The following is a 19,773-nucleotide window of genomic DNA, read 5'->3' as shown; positions in this document are numbered from 1 at the left end:
TTGAAGCTTATTTCTATTGGGGTCCATTTGAACACAGTAACAGGTTGGGAACAGTCAGGAGTTAACACCCTACTCTTCTCAAAGCTGACTGCACGCTACATGTTCATTTATAGCTCTTCTGTACAGTAGACCAGCAGCTTACTCTAAATGAGGAAGTGTGAATTTGATCTACAGATGTTGCCAGGTAAATTCCGACTTTGTACATCTAACATTATTTTCTTCCGATCTGTAGGATGCATGAGGAGTTTCTATATCAACAACGTACCACTTGATCCATCGACAACGCCCGAGAAGAGAGGGCTAAGCCTGGACTGTCCAGCATTCAACAGACCTGATCCATGCTACAGTAATGCCTGTCAGAATGGCTTCTGTCAAGTTATGGACTACGCCAGCTACACATGTGATTGCCATGATGGATTCATGGGGGATATGTGTGACCAACGTAAGTTGATGCTCTGTGTTCATCCGCTGTTTAGTAGCTTTGTCCTTTTTTACCTCATTTTAAATTCACAAATCACTAGGCTTTGTAAATTGCAAGTTGTCATACTCTCTGTTTTAAAAACGGGAAGCGTACTTATAGTTTCCGAACCATGATGTACCTTGACTAATAATTAAAGGTCATTTCTGTTATGTAAATTAAATATGTTACCATGTCTGCACATATTTTTTTTAACATTGAGAGTCTGACAACTTGTAGCTTTTTTTGGTTGTATTAGTTGCTTGATATATTTTTAATGAGCACAGAGGAATGGGTTTGATAAATAAAATGCATGCCTAGATAATAATGTAGGTAAGCGTAGATCAAATTGAAATTGCTGTAAGATGTTATTACCTGGGACAGCAAACATGTAAGAGGGACAGCAAACATGTAAGAGGGGGCATGTGTAACATGGATTGCTAAACATTGGCATGGGTCTTCCAATGAAAGGGTATGTGTAACCAAACTAAACATGTGATCATTTAATAACTACTTCCAGAGTAAACTGCTTTTATTTAAATTCATATAGTCGTAGATACTCTCTCATGCTAAATTTCTCATTGCAAAATGAAATCGACTTGGCTTTGATATCCACAGGAACTTCATACTATTTCTGATTGCTAGTTAAACATTAGGCTTGAACATTTTTTAGGGATTTTTTGTTTGATGAATTGCTTCTGGGATTTGCTAGCTTAACCCATTTGCATGTTAATTCTCATTGGACTATTCCAGTTGAAATACATACACCCCCTGTGGAAGACATGCTCTTAATCTCTCATTCATGGAGTGTAGATTTTAAATTGAGTCACCCATTCAGGTAACCCCATTTGAAATTCACACTCCCTGTGTGGAAGATTAAGGTCATGTCTACCATAGGGGGTGTATGGGTTTTAACTGGAACAGTCCATTTTGCTAACCTACACATATTGAAAAACACCACCTAACATACCAAATTTACTAATTTTTTGTTTTTGCATAATTCCATTCACATCTGCTTTAAAGTTGGTTACTAACCCGCCCCCAATTTGTCTCATGTTGAGGCGTGTGTTTAACATGTTAAAGAATTTGTTTGATTAATTTTAATTTCAATGTTGCCTTTTATTTTTAATGTTGTTTAGTTCATGCAAAGATCTCTTGATAAACTCCACAATAAAATTAAGAAGACATTTATTGAAATTTATTTCGAACTGTTACAAATTTCTTTCAGCAAGATAACCAAAAATATGTTTTGCACGACCCTTAAATAGATGTCGTGAGCTATTGCCACAAGATTATTTTATGACTAGGCAGTCAAAAGATAAGAGATAATGAGATTAAAGAAATGTCACAAAAACAGCAAAACAAATTGGTCATCAAATATTTTATCCACATGATTTAAACAAGAACTTGTTATTAAACACCCAAACATTTTTTATCTTCCTGCATCGCTAACCGCTAACAGAATCTTCCATAAATCGCACGGTCACATCTACAAATTACACGGAGCGGGGCTCCTCATCAAACAGTATAAATACGGAGCTGGGCTCCGGCAACAAATTAAATACGGAGCTGGGCTCCCAAAACATATTCAATATGGTTGATTCGCAATTTTCCTAGAGCAGCTAGGCTCACCGAGCAGTTTAAATGCGCCCTCTACCAATAACTCAGGGTCTTCCACAGGGGACGTATCGGGCATGGGTAGCAATTCCGCGGGGAAAATCTATATGTATTCACCAGAGCTTCTAACGATCTGCTTCTCCATAGGCTGGCTCTGTGAGTGGTAACAACCGACATGTTGTCTTTAGTTTTAGTTCTTGGTTGGTTTCCTGCTGCTTTTTCTAGTCAGCGTTTCTATATGTGGAGCATTTTTAAACAGGGTACATTTGATAACTTAATGTTCACAAAGCAAACTTTTGTATTTATATTTATACATCAAACTAAATGAAAGGCATACCTCGCATATTTTGCTACAAGTTTACTTCAGAGGCAAAGTATACCAATCAAGCTTAAATGGGCTAGTCCAGAAAATAGAGGAATTTCTGGACTTTTTGTCCAGTCATAATTGTTGGAAATCCATATTTTGAAAGCATATGTGTCCAAAGGCGAAAACAATCCAGCAGATTGTAGTTCAAAATCAGAAATCCTCAATTTGAGGGCTGATTTTGAACATTTCCGTGATATGTCATTCATTTATTTGCATTTCCAAGCTTTTTCCAGTAAGATTGGCAGCTGTAATTGCATTCGTTTTTTTGAAAGCAAACTTGTCAATCCAGACATTTCTTTTATTGAAAAGTTACTCCTCCACAGGGGGTGTACACCTACTATCTGTAATAGCCCATTATGAAAGTCGCGGTACATCAAATAGAAACTCTGACTAGACCTTCCTCTGTGCTTTTCTTTGTTGCTATAGTTATTTATTTAGTCCTATTTTTGTTAGCTTTACCTGATTGGGGTGAGCTGTAGTACGAGTCGTTAAGCTTAAATACTGAAGTGATTTTTCAAAATGGAAGTACCATGCAGTTATGTTATGATTTGCAATCGTACAACAGATCAACCATAATCAGTTTTAGCTCATGTTAGATGTTCCAGGGTGATCCAAAAATTAACATGTCAAACTAATACAAACAGAAATATTAACTGTTACAAACTATGCTAATAATGATATGTTAGTTTTTGGAGCCCTATTGTAAATGTAGTGAATGTATCAAATGTTTGATGTAAGTGTTTATTGTGCAGCACAGAGTTCATATTTCACATTATTTCATTATTAATTCTCACAGCATGTTGATGTCATCTTGCATGTGCTTGCAGCAAATTAGTACTAGCCAACAAGTAGTTACGCTTTAGAATAGTATCACACTGCGGTTTATTTTTGTTTTATTTTGTATTTTGTGGATTGTTATGTAGGACTCAGAAGTTCATATGATGATGATCAATAATTTTTCTGTTTTTGATAGTTTCAGTCAATAATTTCATGCAGTAGGGCAGTGAAATGTTCTATATTTGAATCAAGACTCAGACTGTGAATTTTATTTTAAAGACTGGGCTGATCATATACAAAGCTTTATTTAGCTATGGTGTGCTGGGTTGACAGCATACATGTAACCATTTTTAGGGTATCAACAGCCCCTCAGACTCTACCCAGTATAGTAAGTGGGCAAGCCCCCTAAAGTGGTATATACAGTAAGGTGCTATGTTTTTTCAGTTTGATAGAATTTTATTAAAATTGACGATAATAGTAGGAAAAGTGACATATGATTATGAACAGTTCAAATCATGACAGTGTCAAAGTGAAATAATCTTGATTGATACACTTTTAAAAGCATTTGACCACAAAGATTATTACTCCAAAATTTGATTTACTAAAAATTTAATTTATCATCATCTTTCAAATCTTAGGGGAAACAAATATTCATATGCAAAATCTAACCACAAGTTTTTGTTTTTATTAAGCAAAAATTGTATGGAAAAAAATAATCTTTATTGAATTTGGGCATATGTCATGTACTAAAGTGTCTAAAATTGGCATGTTTTTATTTGCAGGTCATTAAGTGTTACACTAACTTCGCAACAATACATTCAATTTGCTTGAGATTCATCCTAATTTCACTATCACTAGCATGGATGAAATTTAGTCTATTATAACTATCTCATCTTGAAGGAGATAACATGCAAATAACTAATCTGGAAGCATTAGAGTATGCATAACTCTCTGTGAAACTGAGTATTCTTTACTAGAGAATTGACCAAAGTTGTAAAAGCCTGTTGCACACACAGTGGTGGCACCAAGGGGACATGGATGCACCCCAATAAGGCTATGCTCCCCCACTCAAAATAAGAAATTTGACAATTTTACTTTGTTGGCAAAAAAATGCCAAAAACTAGTCCAAATTTTTCCCTACCCCTAAATTTGTCCCCTTCTTCCAAACAAAATCCTGGTGCCGCCACTGTGCACACAAGAATTTTCTTTGCCTTGACTGCTAAATCATCTTGGTCTCATCACAGTGTTTTTACTTTAAAAAATGATTTCTCAACTCACTCCGTTGCATTGTTGATGCTGTTGCTATGGTGATTATGGTGATGGTGGACTTATAATTTTGTACATGTTTTCATAATCCCTTGAAACCAACATTTTCTTAATTTATTGTGATGATTTAAGTGTATTTGTGTATGTTCTTACTTCATGTGTATAAATGTTGACAAAAACAGTGCTGATCCATAGTCTGCTTGGTCATATACACAAAATACTACATGGTGCAAACTATTCTTCCTAAAGTACTGGCTATATGGGTCTGCCACCCCAAGCCTGGTGGGTGAGGGTTGCTAGGCCTGTATCTAGTACCGTGGTGAAAATAGTTGCCCTATTTCCCCCGATATAAACCATGTCACATCACATGGTGAAATAGGTTGTGTCAATTGTGGTCACCAGGCTATCCTATCTAGGGAGCAAGCAAGCCCTATGCATAATACTGGTTTTGTTTAACAGGGAGGAAGTTATAAGTTTGATAACATTTCTCGTATATGTTATTTGAACCAATTTCTTGCTTCGTTATCGATTTGGAGAAAGGGGTTGATCACATTTCTAGTGAAGCTAGTTACATTTATAGGGCTTCATTGATCTGTTTGTTTCTCCCCTTATTTGATCAGCTACTGTATTTTGAAGACATTTATTATATCATTTGAAGTGAAACTTAGGCCCCCAAAAAGTTGTTTGTTTGTCCTCCACCGCCCGCCTCCGATTAAGGCCTGACCAATATTTTTTTTTTTTTTCAATTTTTTTTTTCAATTTTTCGATTTGGAGTATCTCTGGACCTAGCTAGAGCTAAATGCTAAGATCTTTCATGGTTGAAAATTAAAAAAAGCCCCTCCATAAACATTTTGTGTCTTCAATATGCAAAGTTATCACTTCATGTCATAGTCTATTATTTTTAGTGACTTCAGAATACATTGGATTTGAAATCATTAAAAGACTATGACATGAACACAAATTATAACTTTAACTGCATATTAAAGAAACAAAATGTTGGTTTTTTTTAAGTCACCATGAATGATTGTAGCATTTAGCTCTAGCAAGGTCCAGGAATACGCCAAATCCAAAAAAAAATTTAAAAAAAAAATCTGCCCGCCCGCACATCCTCTTTCAAAGCTGTGGAGGACAAACAAACAATTATTTTTTTGGCCTTACCTTATGTTATAACAGAGATGTAAGTTGTCAGAAAATTTCCTGATTTCATGAAATATTATTTTAGGACAAAATTATGGATAGCTAGCTTTGTAAATTTGGGTGGGGGGGTACTCAAATTATATTTTGACGGAGTGTGCCGCCTGAACATTTCTAGGGACAATTTTTACTGATTTTTTTTTGTTTTGCTCATTAGGGCATTTTGGGGAGGGGGTAGCAAAAATTAGCAAAACATGGACCCATTTTTTTTACAGTTTTCTATGAAAAACCTACCCGACCATTCTATTGGGATTGGGCAGTATGTCCCCATATAATTAACATGGAGGTACCCCCATCCTGGGTGTAAATCTTGTTTTGAGGTCATTTTTTTTGGGGGGGGGGGGGGTCAGTTGTCCTGGCATTTAATCTCTGATATAAATAAAAGGTTGTGTATGTAATCTTGTTATTGGATTGTGTGTAGAGTGAAAATTTTGGTGTCAAGTTTATATAAAAAATTGTCGTAACTATGGTGATTTTTCTTCTCTTGCTTTTTTCAAAAAATAGGTACAACATGTATAGGTGAAACACATCGCTTCTTTCATGTAGTGAACGGCTGTAAGAGTAGGCGAATGCTGACGACGCACGTATGCAACGGCCAGTGCGGTCGTAATGCCTGCTGCAGACCGCGACGCACAAAGAGGCGGAAAGTACGGCTGCATTGCGAGGATAGATCGTCGATGGAAACGGAAGTGGAATTGGTTTTAGACTGTGCTTGTCAAGAGTGTGTCAAGTAAAAGTTTAAAGTGAATCGATTTAATAGATTCATCTCTGGTTCAAAATTAACTGCTTGAAATAGCCCTTTGCCTTATATCACTACAATATTTTGTATCCATAATTATGTAAATACATGAACGGAAAAAAAATTGAAAAAATTATCAATATTATATTTAACCATTTTATGGACTGCCAAGCCAACCTCACGCTGTGTATGAACTTTTTTTTTTTTTAAATGTGATTTAGGAAAAAAAAAAAAAAAAAAGTGGTTTTGTGATCATTTTAATTGGTTAATTTTGAACCATTATTATTATTAATATTATTTTGTTTTTTGTTCAGTTCTCATAAACTGCCAACAAGCCTGGTTAGGGCTTTGTGGCACCTTATTTTTGTAGATAATTGATGAAGTTTGTATTTTGATTATTATAATTATACTAATTACGATGTATAGAGAGAAAAAAACACAAAGAAAATCATTTGTTCAATGAATAAAGATTTTGAAATTTGTGTATCGAGGACACAGTGCCATTATTTAGTACAAAAAATTATAAATGATGAATAAAGTTTACCATGTAAAGTGGTTACTTCTAACGAAAGAAGTACACATATTAAGAAATGCCCATTTGTGTATCATGAAAAAAAGTACAACTCCTAAAAAAATAATGGTACACATAGAATCTATATCATGGTACACATGAAATTTACCCCATGTGTAGGTCTTATCTTTTTTTAAGTACTGTATTTTTGTGCAGATCTGTATATTGAACAGATATTTAAAGTATGCCCCACTATGTCAGTGTACATGTGTACATGTTGTCAGCGTACATCGCTTTATGTGTCATTGGTTGAAGTTTAAAAAAGAAATCAGTGCATATTTGTTGGCACATGGATATCACAAAACGAAAGTGATGATGCAAAATGCACTTTTAAATAATCAATTGCACTGCCACTGAGATTTGTCAGAATTATGTTGGGTCACTGGAAGCCAGCAAGTGCATCAAAAACGAATGGGTACCAATCATTATAAACAGCCTGCATCATTTTGGGCTGAAGAAATGGTGAATAAAGCAGATATTTGACTTTCAGTGCCAACTCTCAACAGTGTTGGATATTTCAAACTTGCTACTCCCTCATAACTTAAACGAAGACACTAATAACATCCATTGTTTGCAAGCACAAACTTTTGGAATTCAATTTAGTAAAATGAAATTTTTAACAAAATTACTTGGAAGTGCTTGTTTTTTGGCTTAGTCTTATTATGTAATAAATATCAAATTATACCAATTAAAGAATTAACAATTCATAGGGTTTGTTTTTGTTTGTTTGTTGTGTGTATGTTTGTTTGTTTGTTGTTTAACCCTGTGATGCCTTAAAGTTTTTGAAGAAATTTAAATTATTTATTGAAAATATGTAGTAAAGTAATGTGTGTACCATGAATAATGCCCATGTCATACTTAGCAATCGCAAGAAGCGCAGCGTATTTTATGACCACTGCCGATATATCAATCAGAAGTGGCTTGCATGCCCTAAGCATCAATTCACAGCCAGATGACTACAACTTTCTAGTGACATCGCTAGCCATGCATGACTGAATGCTGTTGGATTTTTACAATCGCTACCGGCTTTTGATTGCTTTTTGCGATTTTTTTGGTCACACATGCCGATTGTTAGTGTGATAAGGGCATTAAGCTATTGTTAGCTTTTGCATAAAAGTAGAATGTTTAGTAGAATGAAACTTGGGTCATTTGGGAAATAAAAATTAAATACATAGATCAAGTTATTTTGTTGTTTTTTAAGACAAATCTTCAGGAGCTTAAACAATAACCAAACTTTAATCCCCTGAGCACTACCTGCCGATCTAACCTTGCCTCTGATTGGTCAATTACATGATATCTTCACTTTAATCACCAATCAGAATGGAGATTTGCAAACAATTCACCCCAAATTGTTTGTGTGGTGAAATTATTCTAACAATGTTGCTGATTGGTCAAATTGATAATGAAAACTTCTGTTTGGCTACTCGGCAGGTAGTTCTCATGGGGTTAAACACCACATTAAAAACAAGCAGCCATGTTTCTTTCTTTGGTCAATTGCTAATTATATAGTTGTGTGTCACAAATGAAATTATCTGAAATAATAAAATTTATAATAAAATTAGTTTTGAGACAACACACATTGATTACATCAAAATAAGTTAATTGAATTTCACAATCTCTACTATGAAATTGTTGTGCGTATTTAACTGAATATGACTTGTTTTGAAGTTGAATTTCTCTGATTTTCTTTTGAATACCTTTGAGAACTAGACCCTATACTCTTAAAATACAATTTTATCCATAACCTTTTACCTTAATCTCACCTTTTTTTTACTATAAACTTATGAATTTTGTACATTTAATAACATGCTACCTCTCTGATGGGTAGGATATAAGAGAATTTTCAATTCCTTAGGCTTCATTGTTAGCCATTCTTAGGCCTATACAGAGAGTACTGCAACTTAGGAATTTCTTGTTACAAAATCATCTTGGAAAAAATGTATATTATGCGACATGTGCATGTAATATGTTTACTTTGTTGTTCTCAAATGCATTGTGTACATACTCTGCCCTCCATGGTACAATACTATCTGATTTGCTTATAGTAGCTACTACCTTTTACTTTGGTACACATTGGTTCAAACTATTTGCCTACCAAATCATCTTCAATTTGTAGACCGTGACATAGCCAGGACTTATTCAGAGAGAAGGAGGAGCAAAGGAGGGGGGCAAGGCAACTTGGAAGAAGTGCCCAGGGAAAAATTAGATGAAAATGGTCAATAATGGGCTAAAAAGGCCAAAAATCTTTAAAAATATCAGGGGTGGCATTACAGACTTATTATACACAAGTGCACAAAAAATTCTGTGTCATTTTTTGACACAGAGCCTGTCTAGCTCTTTTGATGTTCACTGTGCGACCGGCAACATACAAAATTCGGAAGGCTATTTAGCATAACAAAAGGTTAGTTCCCGATAGATGCACAAGTTCTGTGGGACATGGAAATAGGTTATTTGCATAGTAAATAGAATATTAAATAAGTGCATTTGTGTATAAATGGTATATCATGCAACATCCCACAAGGGAAACAACGTTTCACAGGGGACAGGCGCCCCCTATCTAGCTATGCCACTGCTTGTAGATACTGCATCTTTATGTGCAGACTTAATTCAAAGAGCAGCTGTGTCCCTAGTAAGAAGGCAGTGTCTGTCTTATACCATATTTGTGGCTTCTGTGTTGTTACATGGGAGGACAGAGTTATGTACAAAATGCATCATGCTTATGTACAATTTTGCTTGTACAAATTTGTGTATGTGCCTGAAAAGTTACTTATGATCCACCAGATTGCAAAACGATTTAATGTGCGTTGTATTTGGTGGCGAATAAATGAACCACCTAAAAGTGTGTATAAAACAATGGACAGAGGGAGGAAGTATTTAATGCTAGAATGGAGGCGAGGCCTTACTGCTTATTGTGCTGATCCATTTGAAATCCACACCCCCACTGGGGAAGATTTTTGTAATTTCTGCCATCCGTATTCAAAAGTTTGAACAATATTCCAGCTATTTTCATCCACAAAAAGGTGTGGAAGATTTTGGAATTCCAAACAGAATTGTCTTAATTTTAGGCCAAATTGTGTAAATTTTACTGATTTTATAAACTTCAACAAATTTTCAACTGAATTTAACATAAAACTTGCAACAATTTCCAGCTGGATTGAACTGGAAGTGAATTGGCAGTGAGATCTTCCACAGGGGGTGTGTGGAATTTAAGTGGAATAGCGCATTATATCAACTTGTAAATGTGTTGTTTGTGTCTCCTACATGTTTGTATAGAATTGTACTGTTTATAATAATATTAATAGAATATGTGAATTGTTGTAAAGGTTGTTATATCTCTATGACGACACGTTTGCCAAGCTTTTTTGTGTGTAAATAGCTGATTGTAAAAAAAAAAATGAAGCATAAAGTTGCTGCTTCTGTTTTTGTATTCCTTCGACAGATAGTTGCTATCATTAAAAGTATGAAAAAATTGTTATAATATTGCTATTCCCTAAACCTAATTAGACTAATGACTTGTGCAAGAAACTGTGAATGTCTTGGTAACAGGATTTTGTAGGATTGGGTCATTGCAGTTGAAATCCATACACCCCCTATGGAAGACATGACATTATTCTTCCACACAGGGAGTGTGAATTTCAAATGGGGCTAGCTAATTAAATGAGTGACTCCGTTTAAATTTTACACCCCCTATGTGGGAGGTTAAGGACATTTCTCCTATAGGAGGTGTATGGATTTCAAGTGTAATAGCCTGTTTCATGTGAAAAATGCGCTGTCGAGAAAGTAAGAGGAACTAGAATGACTTGTATGTGCAGGTTTGGTAGTGTCAATAACACAATATCCAAATTAATGGTTTGTTTTGTTTATGTACAAACTGCAAAACCTACAGATTATTCACCTAGTGTGTCTAGAAATACTTTCTTCAAGATAACTATATTTTTCACAGAAGCCCTACAAATTCCGGATGCAAACTTTGACACCTGTTCAAGCCAGATAAAAAAAGTTTGCTACAATTGTTTGAATATACCTTAAGTGCTTAGTTGTAGTGAAGCTTGGGTAACGGCAGGCTTGATATTTGTAATAAAAAATACCTCATGCAGGTGCTAAACTAGGGCAAACTTGTGCCAGTGATCGGTAGCTAACAAGCGAAGTGGATCATTTGCCTGCATGTTGATATTAACCCACTTTTGAATTGTCCAATGGGTCATCACTAGCAGACTGATGCATTGAAATTAAAATGGTCTAGTATTATTGAAGTACTCTGGAGAGGATTTTATAGTTTCAAACAAGTGACCTTTGCCTGCCTTGGGCAATTTGAGATCATATTGTGTTTGATGCTAAGGGCACTGTTGTTTGAAGGAATGAGTAATTCACCAATGTTGGTGAAAAGGAGCATATTTTTTAAGGTGCTTATAACGTAAAGAAAAAAAGCAAGTTGAAGATTTGTCGCATTGGCTGCCTTTTTCCCTATCAATGAAGTATGTGATATCGTAGACATCTGAAGTGCTCTGTGATGTATAATTAGAGTCGAAAGAAACTATACTTTTTGATCGGATCTCACATTTATTTTGTACACCCCTTAAAAAACATACTCTTTACCTCTTGTTGAAGGGTGCTTTAAAAAAAAATAGTATTCTGTAGTCGTTTTTACATTTAAGAAAGGCAAGTTTTTATTATTAATATTGAACGTCGCATACTGTTGCACAGATTTTGATATCCCTACGCAAGACATTGTTTATATCAAGGTGCAGCATGTGTGGCTTATCATCCATTGATAATAGTAACCAAACGATGCGTATTATTGACACAAAATTGGGCTATTCCAGTTGTAATCCCTACACCCCCTATGGAGGACATGGCTTAAATCTCTCACACAGGGGGTGTAGATTTCAGATGGAGTCACCCATTCGGGTAACCCCCATTTGAAATTGACTCTATTTGTGTGGAAGATTAAGGTCATATCTTCCATAGGGTGTATGGATTTCAACTGGAATAGCCCCTAGACTGCAGTATTTTGCACCAAATTGTTATGTAGAATTTTCATGTTCCAAAGGCCCCATTGTACGCATTATTAAGGCTAGGTAAATGGGCTCTTTTTATCAAGTGATGTCTAATATGTTAAGATTTGTAACAAAAACATGTTATCATCTTGATAACTATATTTCAAAGTTAAGTTTAAACAGCCAACAGGAGAAAGATATCATATTTTTTGCTGATACTGTAGTTTCTATATCCTCTGTATTGCAACTTTTCTTGATTTCTATGTTGGATGCAAAAACATTTGTTTTCATCTTCATGGATACATTTGACTCGGATTGGTCCATTCAGTTTAATGCCAAAAGGTTTAGAATTTGAGTTTTGATAATATTCTTGTATTAAAAATCACTGGCTCAGTGGCACAAAGACGTATCTCCAACAGCTGCAGTGTGTCACGGTCAAGTTCTGCTTCACTCTGTGCACTTCATGTCCTGTACTGTGCATATACCACACTTGAATGAACTACATGCAAGAATCTAGGCATATTTGCTTTTGGAGATACGCCTTTTTGCCGCTGAGTCTTCGGGAGAAACTTTCCAATGTTTAAAAATTCACCTTAAAAGTCTACTGCAACCAGATATAAAGGTATACTGGTGACCTAATTTTCTTATTCTTACTGTTTTTTCCCCATTTTGACAAGCTTTCAATTTGATAAAATTGGCCACATCGGATTGACTAGATCCGTTCAAGGCATAAATAATAAATTTCCCGCTTTGCAACTCAAACCTGTGTAATTATGACTTAATGCATTTGTATTCCTAGTACTGTATAAAAGCATATATCTGTCTGTTTGCTGACATTATTAACACAATTCAGGCAAGACATAGCAGAGCAAAATAGTTGCAAATCGTATTTATCTCCAATGGAGAGAGAGAAAAACACAGACAACATAAAGCAAAATTATGTACAGTTCAATTTTGCTGACAATTTACAAAAAACATTTCACCAAAAAAAGATATTTGTTGGATCTTTTGTCTTGCAGTCATGATTATAACTGACATTTGAGTCAGATTTTAAAGCAAATATGCTTTAATGTCAGTTTTAAAATTTTTGTTTACAAAAAGCAAAAGTAATTTCTCTTAATTTAACCCTAGGCACTACTTTCAGTCTCTAAGAGCTTTTTTAATTGGTTGAAACAAGGGTTATATCATGTATTGAGCCAATCAGAGTTATGGTAAGAATAGTCAGTATGGCTGAATGGGATTAAGCTTAAATTTATGAGCTCTAAGCTATATTTTGATTGGTTAACCAGATGATAATATCATAAGCCAATCAAAGGCACTGACAGTAGTGCCCATGGGGTTGAGATACATGTATTGTACATTCAGTGGCTTTGTGTGTATATCTTCTGAAAGCTTTCAGCCGCTTTTTTTCTTCATCAAGTATTCGCTTTTATCAATTGTTGAAATAGGCTATTCAATATTCAAAATTTAATTGTTCATAATATACTTGTAAATAAAGAGGCATTCAGAATATATAGACGTGTGGCACCTTATTTTTACCTAGTTTTAATTTTAAACTGGAAAAGAAAAATATTATTGAAAAAAAAGACATTTATCCTGAATAATAGGATAGTGCATATATTTATCCTTGGTATATACGTGTTATGTGCATCATGATTGGAGCCAAGTGGAACATACAAATGTCCTGTAAAAATAAATTATTGATCAATATAAGGAATTTTGTGTGTGTCTGTTGATTGTCTTATTACCAGTATTCATTGTCCATCAATAAGAAACTGAGAGGTATGCTGTAGATGGGGTGACATGTGCATTACAGCCTGGTGTCATTGAACATTGCCCAGCAGTATGCTCACGCATGATATTTTGTTGGGGACAAGTAGATCAGTAAATGACCCCTACATGACCTTTGACCTCACACCTGTTGTCTATAATTAAAGAAAGAATTTATCGCATCTGATGTCACTGTCAATTACGATCCTTGATTGGTTAACACAGGTTAATAGCGCGTAAAAGGAAGACCAATCTATCTGGTGCTGATCGGAGAAAAGGAATAGCAGCAAATGGCGAAAAATTACGTACTTTTACAAGGCAAAAAGCAGCTTTTCTAGGCATTGTTGACATGGTGTCTTTGAGATGGTTTGCATGTTTGAAGGTGCAAAATTAACAATAAGGCGCCCGGTTATACCGCCGCGTTCAGCAAGTTATCATCACGACACTTGTAAACAAACTGTGCTCGAGTTTGATTGACAGATGACGTCAGACGCGATAAAATCTTTTTATCTCTGTCTTTGATAATAGTGCAGGTAACAACCAATTACACTGAAAAAAAGTGATAGCATCATGCACCCACTATCATGCCCATCCCAACGCGATCCTGATTCATTTCAACTTCTTTACAGTTAGTACAACACAAACGGGATGTAATGGTTTATAGTCATTTTGAATTATAGTCATTTGGGGTTATAGTCATTTGCGGATCATGAGCCTAAGGAAACCACAACTATACAATAATTTCTGGAACCATTCATGCTAAAAGTCATTTTGCTATGATGGTAAATGCATCTTTCATCAAAATATGCAAATGAGCTTCTTAACATTCATTAACCCTTATCTACCCTAGAGTAAGTGCCTGACACGATTTGTACAGTGCGGGCAAGGACCATGGTAAACATGGCTTTGCACTGAAATGTTTTCATAATGCTGCCCTTTGTAGTCATTATAATACAAAGGGATGGTTTATAGATATCTGCAATTCATCAGTATGAGAAAACCAATAAGGTAAAATCAAAGAGTACCAACTCTGCCATGTTTGCATCTGCCAACTTAATGTACCTCAAGATTATTTCATTATGCGACCCAGCAAACTGATTAAAAGTGTGTGGTTGGTTGCATTATTATGCATGTATCGTGTTGAGCCACACATTCGTAACAAGCAAGCAAGCTTAAGTTTGATTCTGGGCTCTTGCCAATGAATGCCTTAGGTATATTATCTGACCTCCATGAGTGACAAACCAAGATGGTGGGTATACCATAGCGTTTATATGTAAGGTGTAATTTTGAGTCAGTAATCTTTGGCTTTTATATCTTTGGAGAAAAAAAAAAAAACAAGATATTTTTTTTCTTTTATCAAGATATTTTGGGCATCCATTCATGTCAAAACAAAAACCCAACACAGTACAACACACTGACCAAAAGCAATGCAACATTAAGAACTAAGGACATACTGTAAAAACTTGATAAATAGCATATATGCTTACTATCAAGCACTTTTGAAAACATGATATTGTACCAAAGTTTGGCGCTTTACCAATTGAGGCTCAACTGAGCTAATGGGGTTGAGACACAAATTTGCAGGTTTACTTGTTCGTATATGTGTATCGATAATTTGCTCAAAACCCTTTACACTTTTGTGGACGCTACACTTCATGATTGCATGTTTTAAAAGCGCTTGATAGTAAGCACATATGCTAACTATCAAGTTTTTATGGTACAACACAGTACAACACATTGACCAAAAGCAATGCAACATTCAGAACTAAGGACATACTGTAAAAACTTGATAAATAGCATATATGCTTACTATCAAGCAGTTTTGAAAACATGATATTGTACCAAAGTTTTGCGCTTTACCAATTGAGGCTCAACTGAGCTAATGGGGTTGAGACACACATTTGCAGGTTTACTTGTTCATATATGTGTAGCGATAATTTGCTCAAAACCCTTTACACTTTTGTGGACGCTACACTTCATGTTTGCATGTTTTAAAAGCGCTTGATAGTAAGCACATATGCTAACTATCAAGTTTTTATGGTACAACACAGTACAACACATTGACCAAAAGCAATGCAACATTCAGAACTAAGGACATACTAAAAACTTGATAAATAGCATATATGCTTACTATCAAGCAGTTTTGAAAACATGATATTGTACCAAAGTTTGGCGCTTTACCAATTGAGGCTCAACTGAGCTAATGGGGTTGAGACACAAATTTGCAGGTTTACTTGTTCGTATATGTGTATCGATAATTTGCTCAAAACCCTTTACACTTTTGTGGACGCTACACTTCATGTTTGCATGTTTTAAAAGCGCTCGATAGTAAGCACATATGCTTATGCTAGCATGCTAGCTATCAAGTTTTTAAGGTACAACACACTGACCAAAATCAATGCAACATTCAGAACTCGGGACATAAGATGCTTTAGAATCAGTAAGATTCTCATATAATTTAGTCAACATTTATTTATACCAATAATTTGCATAATTATTATTTCAATAAGAATATAATATAATCATAAGGGTGAGAATACTTAAAATGTCTACAAATACAAATTACAATTATTAACATATAATTTGGTAATATACTGCACACATCAAAAGTTACATTTTATATATAAACAAAATTAGTTACCAATTTTACCACCAAATAACTAAACTTGGTAATATGTTGTACAAATACATCAAAATTATGTTCATTACAAAAAAATGACTTCAAAATTATTCCTACAATGTAGCTCACTTAGTAACTAACTACTTTAATCTCCTAGGGCTTGGTGTTTTATCCAAAATCAAGCAAATTATCTGCAAAAGGCAGAACACCGAAACAGTGCCAGGTGATCCAATTTTTAATGAATTTTGGAAATTTCTGGCTAAGTTATTCCTGTCAAATTTGGCAGATTTTTGCATCTGAAACACAGTAAAGCCAAAAAAAAGGTTTGTCTCTCAACCCGCAAGCGTACATGTAAGTATGTGAAACCTATTCTAGCATGTAGCCATACACGCTGGGCCTTTGTGCGCTGGACCTTTTTTACAGGCTTCTATAAAACAACTAAAACCACTGTAAAAAAAATTCAGCATTTTGTATAGCCAGCTATTTTGCAAAATGTTTGAGAGACCTTTTTTTGGCCCAGAGCTGCTGCTGCAGCAGTATGCACTACATGTGACAAATTTTTCCACGATACTCAATGTGGATACATGTGTATACACGCTATCTTGATGTAAACAACTTAAATATTTGGGCAAAAAAGTGATATTTTCTCTAAATCACACTATTTTGCCATTTTAAAAATAGAAATAAAGGGTATTGCAATATCCTTTGCCCAAACAATGTGTCTTCGGCAGTATATAATTTAAATTTGGCTATGCCACAATCATAATATATGCTTTTACTGCCTTGGACACATTTTTGTCTAAAGGATACTGTATAACCTTTTATTACTTCTTATATACATGTATACAGACTATCCCAAAATGGGATATTCCAGTTGAAATCCTTACACCACCTTTGGAACCATGACCTTAATCTCCCACACATATATGGGTGTAGATTTCAAATGGAATCACCCACTCAGGTAACCCCATTTGAATTTCACACTCCCTGTGTAGAAGATTAAGGTCATGTCTTCCATAGTGGGTGTAAGGATTTCAATTAGTATAGCCCAATGTCCTGGAAGGGGGGGGGTCTTGGCAGACACATAAAAATCATTTTAGTGACAAAAAAACACACTGTTCTACAGGTGGATGAAGTGGGTCAGGATTATCAAAAAAATCTGGACGAGACTAAATCACCCTAAAATATCATTGAAATCTTTACAAATCTGAAAACATATTTTACAAACTTTTTTTCAAAAATATTTTTGTGAAAATCTCTCACTTCAGCCAAAAAACAGCTGTTTTTAATTTTGTGCAGCTAAAAACACAACAAACCCAAAATGCAAAATCTAAGGCGGTCGAGAACAGGGTTTATTTCACTTTTACTAACAAAACATGTAAGCTTATATAAAATCTATTTGGCAAGATTTCTTCAGTTTCATTGTTGAAATTAATGTCAAAATTATAGCTCTTTATAATTTGCAACAAATATACCTTAATATTAATACAAATCACACAAGTTAAACAACATGTTGTTGTTGCATATATTGATGACTTTAGGATATAGTTGGTGTCTGAAAGTCTATTATGTGGTGTGATCAAGCAAAATCAGTCTGAAGTTTGGCATATATTCAATTTTCAGTTTTGTACATGCCTGTATAAAGCATTGCAAAGCTACATTTTACAGAAAACTCCATTGAAATTGAACATTTAGTTCGAAACATAGGAACAGTTGAAGTGTTTCCAAAATGGGTTCCAAAACAATAGGCAACAAAAGAAATTATTGTCTTTATTTGGCTATATCTGAAAATCAATATATGGCTCAAAATAAGCTAAGGTGTCATAAAAGTGTAACACACAATTATTTTTCCAGCTCTTTTCTTTTGGTCTCCAACCAGGTTTAAATTATAGTATGCACATATATCGTTCATAATACACTAAAAAAAAGATAAGTTATAGACCATTTACTTCACAAATTTAATTTTCTAGCCCTTGCGTACGTTATATTTGACAGACACAATTTTGATGATTTTCTGCAATCAAATAAAAATTTATAAAGTATTACATAAGGTATTTTGTGGTTATTTAGGTGTAGGACCTACAGCAACTGATTGTGGAAAAAATGTGTCCAAATATTACAATAAGGAGGATAAATTGTTATAAATAAAATATGTGTGTCTGTCAAGCCATAACATACGTAAGATGTCTGTCAAATGTAACATACAGAATAATAATTTGGCAAAAACAGTAGTTCAAGATGGGAAATTGAATAAAGATCACATGCAGTTTATAAATCACATGTTTTAAAACACTTTTATAAACTCTAAACTATCATCATAATGTGAACATCAAGTGATTTTTAATTTTTTAAAACAAATTGCGTATGTTATTTTTGACAGACACATACAAATCTTGTGTTTGTTACTTGCGTACAAATGTTTGACAGACAACACTTAACAATGGATTGTGTCATCAAAAAGCTTCTCCTCACAAAGTGATAGTGCCACAAAGCTAGGTGGAGCTAAATGCTATGTCATGTAGCATAATTAGCTGTATCACCCTAGTTTAGCAGGAATTACAGCACCGTCTTGCGTATGTTATATTTTGACAGACATTTCAAGAAAAATTTTAAAATTGTTATATGTTCAAAAAAGATGGCAGCCACTTACAAATTGATTATAATATGGAGAAATGAAGTTATTTACAATATATTTACCCTTTAGTTTATGCTTCAAGTCTTTGTTTATAAAAAACTGAGGGACTTCAAAATCAATCAAAAGTTTGACAGACAATAGTAACATACGCAAGGCAAACTTTTAAATCCTTTTCTTGATCTGTTAACTTATAATTCATAATGCCTCTTTCTGTTTTTTTGATTGGTTTACTGCACCATTTTGGGAAACAGGTCACATGAATTTCTATAAGGAAAAAAAAAAAAAATTAAAAGCTGTTGAAAAAAGGCGTCTCTTGGCATGTTACAAACAAAAGTGTAAAAATAGGCATTTTTACAGCTATTTTTATTTTTTTTTATTATTTAGAGTGAAAGGATTTTACTTAAATTGTGTATGCTATGTCTTTACTACCTAAACTTGCCACTAAACTAGCAAATATTCCATTTCTATAATTATTATTTTTAAAAAAAGATGTCAAAATATATGGCTATAATATGACACCTTAGCATATTTTGAGCCATATACAACTTGCGCCAAATTTTGCTTGATCACATCACATATGATATCCTGTATTTCAAATGATCTCAAACAAGTGGAAGATTAATTATTTGTTTTGCTCAAGTTTCTGATGAATTTCATTTCATTTTGGACATAGAAAGTCTTGGTTGTAATCTTTCATTGTTCAAACATGCACACTTACAATACATACACTCTATATGTGACCGATTTAGTACCTAACCCTAAA

General features: G+C 34.4%; 1 protein-coding gene across 1 annotated transcript in view; it reads left to right on the top strand.

Moving 5' to 3' along the window:
• LOC140147941 (slit homolog 2 protein-like) overlaps positions 1–13,702 on the top strand; it is a 250,816-nt gene extending 237,114 nt beyond the window's left edge. Inside the window, 2 exon segments of the mRNA XM_072169734.1 lie at positions 233–442; positions 6,183–13,702. Coding sequence (XP_072025835.1) covers positions 233–442; positions 6,183–6,412 — 440 coding nt within the window. The 3' untranslated portion in view covers positions 6,413–13,702.
• Positions 13,703–19,773: the final 6,071 nt, after the last annotated feature.

The sequence above is a fragment of the Amphiura filiformis genome, chromosome 3, assembly GCF_039555335.1.
Source record: "Amphiura filiformis chromosome 3, Afil_fr2py, whole genome shotgun sequence".
Classification (NCBI taxonomy): Eukaryota; Metazoa; Echinodermata; class Ophiuroidea; order Amphilepidida; family Amphiuridae; genus Amphiura; species Amphiura filiformis.
This window is presented reverse-complemented; position numbering and strand designations above follow the sequence as displayed.